Source organism: Haliaeetus leucocephalus, unplaced genomic scaffold (assembly GCF_000737465.1).
Source record: "Haliaeetus leucocephalus isolate CR32 unplaced genomic scaffold, Haliaeetus_leucocephalus-4.0 Scaffold194, whole genome shotgun sequence".
Taxonomy (NCBI): Eukaryota; Metazoa; Chordata; class Aves; order Accipitriformes; family Accipitridae; genus Haliaeetus; species Haliaeetus leucocephalus.
The window spans coordinates 1033176-1041178 of record NW_010972630.1 but is presented as its reverse complement, the minus strand read 5'-3'; the positions used below and the strand labels follow the sequence as shown (position 1 = coordinate 1041178).

The following is an 8003-nucleotide window of genomic DNA, read 5'->3' as shown; positions in this document are numbered from 1 at the left end:
TTCCGTCAGCCCGACCGGGCGCCGCCGGCGCTCTGGGCCCGGCCGCTCCGCGCCGCCCTGCCCTTCCCCCTCCCGCCGCGGGCGGAAACGGCAATCGGCGCGCTGGAACTGTGTCACGCGCGCAAGGCCTGCCGGGATTTGGCGGGTGGCGAGTTCGCGCTTTCTGGCCGTGTGGGGAGGCGGGCCCCGACCCCCGCCGTCGCCATCGCCGTCGCCATGCCCGCCGCCATGAGCCCCGCGGCGCCCACCGCGCAGGAGGCGCTGGAGATCGCGGGCCGCATCATCGACCGGCAGATCCAGGATGACCGATGCTACCCGGACCTGTCCGAGCTGCTGGCAGTGCCGGCGCCTGGTGAGGAGCACTCGGTGGCACTCTGCCTCCGGCTGTCGTCTCCTCGCCCGCCCCGGTGCCCCGGTCGCACCGCGACCCCCTGCAGGTCGGCCTTGGCCGGCGCTGCCTGGCCGGCCACGCGTGGGGGCCCTCGGCGGGCAGCCAGCCGGGCACGATCCCCGGCCCTTGGCGGCTCCCGCCCTGGCAAGGCCCCGGGGACAGCGGCTGCTGGCCCTGCCTTCCCAGGGACGGCGGCAGGGCTGAGTCTGAGGGCTTCTGAGGCTTCTGGGGGGACGTGGGGGGTGGGCGTGTAGTGCGCGCTTTGGTGAGTGGGTGAAAGTTGTGGATGTGGGATCTCTCCGTGATAGGGGGAGCGCTGCAGGAGGAATGAGCTTGGGCTGGCTCTTTGGCCCTCTATACCTGCAGAAGGTGAAGAAAATGGCACATGTTTTCCATCCTGTCTGCTGGGAAGTCTCTTGCAGAATGCTTATAGGGTCACCGAGTGCCCAGCGCCATCCCTAAGTTACAACCAGCCTGAAAATCACTCTTAAGCCTCTTTGAGCGACTTTGATTTGTCTATAGCTGTACGTCACATGTAGTTAAGATGTAAGGTATATCTCTTCTCAGACATTTGTTTTGTTCTCCTTAAAATACCAGGACAGCATTTCCTACTTCATTGGTGCCCACTGTCTGGCCAAGTGGGCTGTGAAAAGGCACTCTAGAGCTGTAGGTGACCTAATTAACGCATATCCAGGGGTGTCAGGATACAAAGAAAGTATGTTTTCTGCTATGATACAATGTGATGTGCATGGCCAAAGTGTAACTGCCCTAGCAGCATCATGGATACACATCACATCAAATAATGGGTGTGCATGGGTGCTTTCACTTGTTACTGGGAGTACAGATCAGCTTTTCTAGGTGAAGGAATATGCTCCTGGCTTATTCATGTGGCATATTTAAAGTCTGGCGGTACGATGAAGAAAGGGCTGGAGAGTATCACACAAAAAAATGGGGTGGAGAGTCAGCAGGGGTCCAGATGAGTTATTGTAAGAGTTTGTTTGCAGATCTGTTTACTTATGTCTGATTTGAGATTTAGATTTATTGTTTGTGGTCCTGCTCCTACAGAAACGTGTGTTTACACATATGTTGTGGGTATTGGTATTTATATGCTTAAAGTCTCCAGTATCAAGACATTTTTTTCTGTGTAGTCTGAAGGCCTGTGTTATTCATCTAAAGTAAAATGGGAAATGTGATTAGTCTAATTTAGATTTCACAGATTAGGAAACAATCAGGTAAAGATAGAGAGAATGTAAACCTTTTTTTGTAGATTTCTCATTCTTTAGAAGAAGTTTAATCTTTTTTGTTGTTCTTGCTTGCAGGTAGCCCTACTGTTTCTGGTATGTCAGATATGGATTATCCTTTGCAAGGACCAGGTTTGCTGACAATACCTAATCTTCCGGAGATCAGCTCAGTCCGCAGAGTCCCACTTCCCCCGGAGCTAGTGGAGCAGTTTGGACGTATCCTTACAAAAAATAATGTGCTAGGTTGTGTAGGTAATAATATCAGAAACAAACTTTTTTCTCCCATAATCTTTTTCACGATCTTTCTGTCAGACTCCCAGTAATGAACTTTGATATTGTTCATGTTCCCTTCATAACACTCCAAGTGGTAGCAAGGTCCATTTGTGCACACTTGCTGGTGGAATTAGTTTCTGTATGAAGAACTTTGAAGGTTTATGATACACAGTTTGTGTACTGCTGCATATAAAGTAACATTATTTTTTTTAGATGCTTCAAAAGGGATTTTGCCTTTGCTAGCTGAAGTGCTTTTAGTCCTTACATCAGCAGTGCTTCAGATATGCAGTGCAATTGTATGATGGGAGTATTTCCAGAAATTAGCAGAGCTTGGCTGACCATTGACAGTGACATCTTTATGTGGAACTATGAAGATGGGTATGTAGAAAACACATTCCTGATGATTGGTATTATACTGGAACTATTATTGGTAGCACAGAGGTGTGCTATTCAGTTTAACTTACTTTGATTCCTTTTAGGTTTTACTAAAATTTTTGGATAATAAGTGTTTAAGCATTTTTAAGAGTTAGTAATATTGCTGCCAAATCATCTAGAGATGAAAGAAAGGACGATGCATTTGGTTAGTGTTAGACATAGCTGATACACTAAAGTCATTGCTGCATTTATGCTAGGGCTTTGCTTATGCCAAAAAAGAAAAAAATTATACTAATTGCCTAACTTTTCTAAGTAGATTTAGTAAGTACTCTGATTCATGTACAGTGGCCAATCATTCCCACAATAATACAGCATTAGTACTTTGAAGTATTGTAATTGAAGCTCTCCTGCCTAGCTTATTTTAAGGATGCATAGAACTGAAAATGATTTTATTATATTTTCAAATGGCAGCAATATGTTTATAATTTGCAGTCTTGCTCTTTTATTTGCCTATTCATTAATTATTTTAGTAAGAATTGCTTTGTACATATTGTTGCATTTCTTAAGAAGATTAAAGTTCAGATTGTGGCTCTTATAGCTCCTATCCATACATTTACATTGTGTCACAGTACATTAAATACATTCCCCTAATAAAACAACACTTCATGGTGTTAATCATAAGGTGCTGGGGAGCAGGTTGGGAATTCTTGCTTTAGATAATTTTCATGGGGAAAAAAAAATCATGTAAGTTCCTCCCTCTTTGTGTTAATCAGCATTACATATGCTGCATCGTGTAATTCAGAATAGACTGTTTGAGTTAACAAAATCCAAAAATATAAAATACTGCAGTTAGGTTTCAGGTTTGAAACTCAGCTATAGGGGCTTCAAGCAGGTCAAATGATTGCGAATAAAGTTTTGCTGTGAAACTTCTCTGTCATTCCATTCTTCTGGACCTGCTTTCACCCAGAGCAAAAGATGTAGATGGCTTCAGAGTGTTACAATAAGTATTATAATTTTTAAATATACAGATTCTGATTTTATTTACTTTGTTGTTACGTGATCCTACGTGACAAGTTTTATGCAGGTTTTGGGTTTTTTTTCTTGTTGACAGGGGAGATCTGGCTTATTTTGATGGCCTTAGTGAAACTATTCTTGCAGTGGGTCTTGTAAAGCCAAAGGGAGGTAAGAAATATATGACAGTGACTAGAATTAAGCGGTTATTGAGCCTTCTATATGTTTTTTTATATATGTGAAAACCTGTATTTTGTGTATGTGTATATATGTATACACAAGATACATGGGTTTGTTTCGTTTTTAGAAACATGATATTAATTACAAGCCAAAAATAAGTATAGTTTAACAGCATTTACACTGATAAGCTTGCATGTTTTTGCCACATCGTATTCTAACATTTGTGCTGTTTATAAATTTACACATTCAGGTGATAACTTCCATGAGATCCTAGTTTCTAGCCCTCCCAGTTCTTCTTGTAGCTACTGCTTAGGTAACATTGAAGTCAAAGTTGAATTGGCAATAGGTTGAATTTAAAAGAAGCACATTATAAGAAAATGTCATTTTAAAGATCCTGTATTTCATGAACTAGAAGCTGAACTGCTTACTGATCCCCCTTCCTAATTCTAGAGTTTCACAGATCATTAGGTCTTAAATATGACTATTCCCTTTAATCAGTTATGTGTCTTTCCAGTTGATATATTGGATACATCATTGTGATCTGAGAGGCTAGCTGCAAACTAAAATTTTATTTTCTCCCCTTCTTTAGGTATCTTCCAGCCTCATGTACGACACTTACTTGTTCTGGCTACCCCTGTGGATATTGTGATTTTAGGGTTGAGTTGTGCTAATATACAAGCAGGTAATTCTCTCTTCTCCCTTCATTCTCACTTGTGCATTAACAAATACATCTAGCTGCTTTATTAGTAGTCATTTAAAAAATAAGTTAAAAAAAAAGTAAAACAAGACCATGTGCTAAGTGCCTTGCTAATTTTTAAATCATGTTACAGTCAGGGGGAAATAATTTTCATGGGGTTTGCAGTTGCTGGCTTCTGGAGTCCCATAGGAGCATTGAGTTGTATTACTCACCTGTTTAACATAAAAAGAGCTTCTGAAACAGGTACTCCTGTTAATTAAACAGCATGTTGGAGAGGGAGAGAAGAGATGGGCATCAATCTTGGAACTGGTGAATACAGTTCATTAACCTGGTTGACATTTGTATTCCAACCACAGAAACTGAGAACCTGATACCTTTTTTTTATGCTATATGTATTAAAAGAGAAAATGCAGAATTTTTTGCAGAAAGTGAGAGGATTTCAATCTTCTGCTCTCTGTTTAGACTATCTTGATGTGAAAGAGAAAAAAATTGGAGATCTGTGTTTTAGATTTGTGATTTAGAGGAGATGACAATGTATGGAAATGAAAAACACTGCATTTTCTTACTTGGAAACTTATACAGAGAAATTACTTTCAATTTTTTTTAAAACAGCAGATTTCTTACTCTGCAGTTCACTTGGGAGAATAGCTATTCCAGAATGTGTTTAGTAATTAATGAAATTTGCTGTAAATTTTCCTGTTTTCCAGAATGCTTCTTTTCACAGACCTGTAATATTTATTAGAACAACTTTAAAACTGAAGATTTATTTATTTATTTATTTAAGGTACTGGATCGCTCAATGACAGTATGTCTGGTGGAATGCAGCTGCTACCAGATCCTCTCTATTCGCTCCCTACTGACAATACTTACATTCTGGCAATAACATCTACTGATAACGGACGTATCTTTTTGGCTGGAAAAGATGGCTGCTTATATGAAGTAGCATACCAGGTGACTATAGGTTTTACACACAGGCATTTTTCATTGTTTCATTGTTGTGGGATCTAGGCACTAAGAGTTCTAAAACGTGTCAGGTTTGCTGTTGTTTTTCTTGCATAGTTATGTTGCATGTTGAGAAGGGCAACCAAGCTGGTGAGGGGCCTGGAGCACAAGTCTTATGAGGAGCGGCTGAAGGAGCTGGGGTTGTTTAGCCTGGACAAAAGGAGGCTGAGGGGAGACCTTATCGCTCTCTACAACTGCCTGAAAGGAGGTTGTAGTGAGGTGGGTGCTGGTCTGTTCTGTCAGGTGGCTGAAGACAGGACGAGAGGAAATGGCCTCAAGTTGCGGCAAGGGAGGTTTAGATTGGAAATTAGGAAAAATTTCTTTACTGAGAGGGTTGTCAGACATTGGAACAGGCTGCCCAGGGAAGTGGTTGAGTCACCATCCCCGGAGGTGTTCAAAAAGCGCCTACACAAGGTACTCCAGAACATGGTTTAGTGGGCATGGTTGATGGTTGGACTCGATGATCCTGAAGGTCTTTTCCGACCTAAATTGTTCTATGATTCTATGGCTTCTGTCATGGTTTAACGCCAGCCAGCAGCTAAGCACCACGCAGCTGCTCACTCACCTCCCTCACAGTGGGATGGGGGAGAGAATCAGAAGGGTAAAAGTGAGAAAACTTGTGGGCTGAGATAAAGACAGTTTAATAGGTAAAGCAAAAGCCGCGCACACAAGCAAAGCAAAACAAGGAATTAATTCACTGCTTCCCATCGCAGGCAGCTGTTCAGCCATCTCCAGGAAAGCAGGGCTCCATCACACATAACTGTTACTTGGGAAGAAAAAAAGCCATTACTCTGAACGTCCCCCGCTTCCTTCTTCCCCCAGCTTTATATGCTGAGCATGACATTATATGGTATGGGATATCCCTTTGGTCAGTTGGGGTCAGCTGTCCCGGCTGTATCCCCTCCCAACTTCTTGTGTACCCTCAGCCTACTCACTGGTGGGGTGGTGTGAGAAGCAGAAAAGGCCTTGACTCTGTGTAAGCACTGCTCGGCAGTAACGGAAACATCTTGGCATTACTAGCACTGTTTTCATCACAAATCCAAAACATAGCCCCACACTAGCTACTGTGAAGAAAATTAACTGTATCCCAGCCAAAACCACAACTTTGCACAACAGCTGTGACATCTTAGTGTAGATGCATTTCCTTTAAAGAAGTAGTAATTATATGAGGAATAGCAATGCAGCTCTGGTCAACTTAAAAAATAAATTAAAATTGTGACATCCTGCATCCTTTTTTATGTAAAATTTTCCTTCTAATGATAACCTATTTCTTTCAATTGAATAATACATACTTTTTCAATTAAATCAGTGGTGTGTAGTTAGATTTTTACTTGTTTTCATACTTGTCCTGTTAAGGACTTTTACTACTAGTTTGGTTTTTGTTTTGTTTTTTCTTTCAACGCTGTATTTGTTTTAAATTGTAGGCTGAAGCAGGCTGGTTTAGCCAGCGCTGTAGAAAAATTAATCATTCAAAGAGCGCGCTGTCTTTCCTTATTCCTTCATTGCTACAGTTCACATTCTCAGAGGATGGTACGTATTGATGTTAAAGACTTACCCAATAATGTAATGTAACCTTTTAAATAATACTACCAGGAAGTCAGACCGAAGAGTTTCCTCATTCGGAGCATTTAGTTATTGTCAATGAAACTTGCAGTGGTTGACAGTTACAAAAATCAGCTCACTTGTTTGTGTGTCTAGTTCAGATTATGGATACCAAAGCCTGGAAAGTTTGACATTTATGACTAAAGTTAGTGTTCTGTAGTACAAAATTAATATGTGCTTAGTGGGATCACTGCAAACAGAATCTTTAAGTAAAGAATTTTTCACTGTTCAGTGGAAAATAATTTGAAATTATGATACAATTTGTGGTTCTTTTTTTTTTAGTTTACTAATAATTATGAGAAATTGATTGCTGTTTTAAATCACTTCTGGTAGGAGTCCTGTGTGGCACTCTGCAGTTTTTGTTAACTTACAATTAATTATGTTACAGATATTCTGTCTTAAATTTGTTTTCACCAAATCCAGTGTTGATTTGCTGGTTCTCCCTGTTTTCCCCCCCACCCCCAGATCCTGTAGTTCAAATCGCCATTGACAACTCTCGAAATATCTTACACACCCGCTCAGAAAAAGGAGTGCTGCAAGTATGTGACTTCTTCTAATGACTCTTGGCAATGTTACTAATGTGTATATAACTTCTTAAGTTTTCCTCAGTACCTGGGAATTCTCTGTAGGTATGTCAGGATATTATTGTAGTTTATCTTTTGGTAACAAAGTGTGTGCTGAAGACCTAAAATACTTTCTTCTGAGGAAAGAGTAGCCTTTTGATCTTCCCCTCAATTATATGGAAACATGAGGATGAAATAAAAATAGACTTTGAGTTGCTGCTTGATAGGTGAGGCTGTATTAATCATTCAGCTGTAAATCACTAAGTTGTATTATTGAATTGCAGGTTTACGATTTGGGACAAGATGGTCAGGGAATGACCAGGGTTACTTCTCTTTCACAAAATGCTATAGTTTCTGCTGCTGGGAGCATTGCCAGGTATATTTATGATAATTGTAATGTAAGAGGTTTTCTTTAAGGCCTATAGTTTCATCCTGTATTTTTGAAGAACGTTGTTTGCTTATTTCTTTGGATTGAGAGTGTATGGGATTTTTTTGCTTTGTTTTTTAGAACAATAGATCGCTCTGTATTTAAGCCTATTGTTCAGATAGCAGTGATTGAAAATTCTGAATCCATAGACTGCCAACTACTAGCAATCACACATGCAGGTGAGAAAGCAATAGCAATTCCTCCCCTTTTAAACTGACAAATGGCATCTGCACAGTTTAGC

The 8003-nt window shown here is 41.0% G+C and overlaps 1 protein-coding gene across 5 annotated transcripts in view; it reads left to right on the top strand.

Annotated features, from left to right (window-relative positions):
• Positions 1 to 212: 212 nt before the first annotated feature.
• The window catches only part of NUP155 (nucleoporin 155kDa), a 32233-nt gene continuing 24442 nt past the window's right edge, over positions 213 to 8003 (top strand). For 4 of the 5 annotated variants that reach the window (XM_010565652.1, XM_010565654.1, XM_010565655.1 and 1 more), the window contains exons 1-10: positions 213 to 352; positions 1711 to 1848; positions 2187 to 2283; positions 3392 to 3462; positions 4061 to 4153; positions 4953 to 5119; positions 6595 to 6700; positions 7238 to 7311; positions 7620 to 7711; positions 7844 to 7941. In XM_010565652.1, the coding sequence (XP_010563954.1) occupies positions 217 to 352; positions 1711 to 1848; positions 2187 to 2283; positions 3392 to 3462; positions 4061 to 4153; positions 4953 to 5119; positions 6595 to 6700; positions 7238 to 7311; positions 7620 to 7711; positions 7844 to 7941 (1072 nt within the window). In that variant the 5' untranslated portion in view covers positions 213 to 216. Of the gene's footprint in view, positions 353 to 1710; positions 1849 to 2178; positions 2284 to 3391; positions 3463 to 4060; positions 4154 to 4952; positions 5120 to 6594; positions 6701 to 7237; positions 7312 to 7619; positions 7712 to 7843; positions 7942 to 8003 lie in introns of those variants that run through there. The other variant, XM_010565656.1, reaches the window with a different exon arrangement.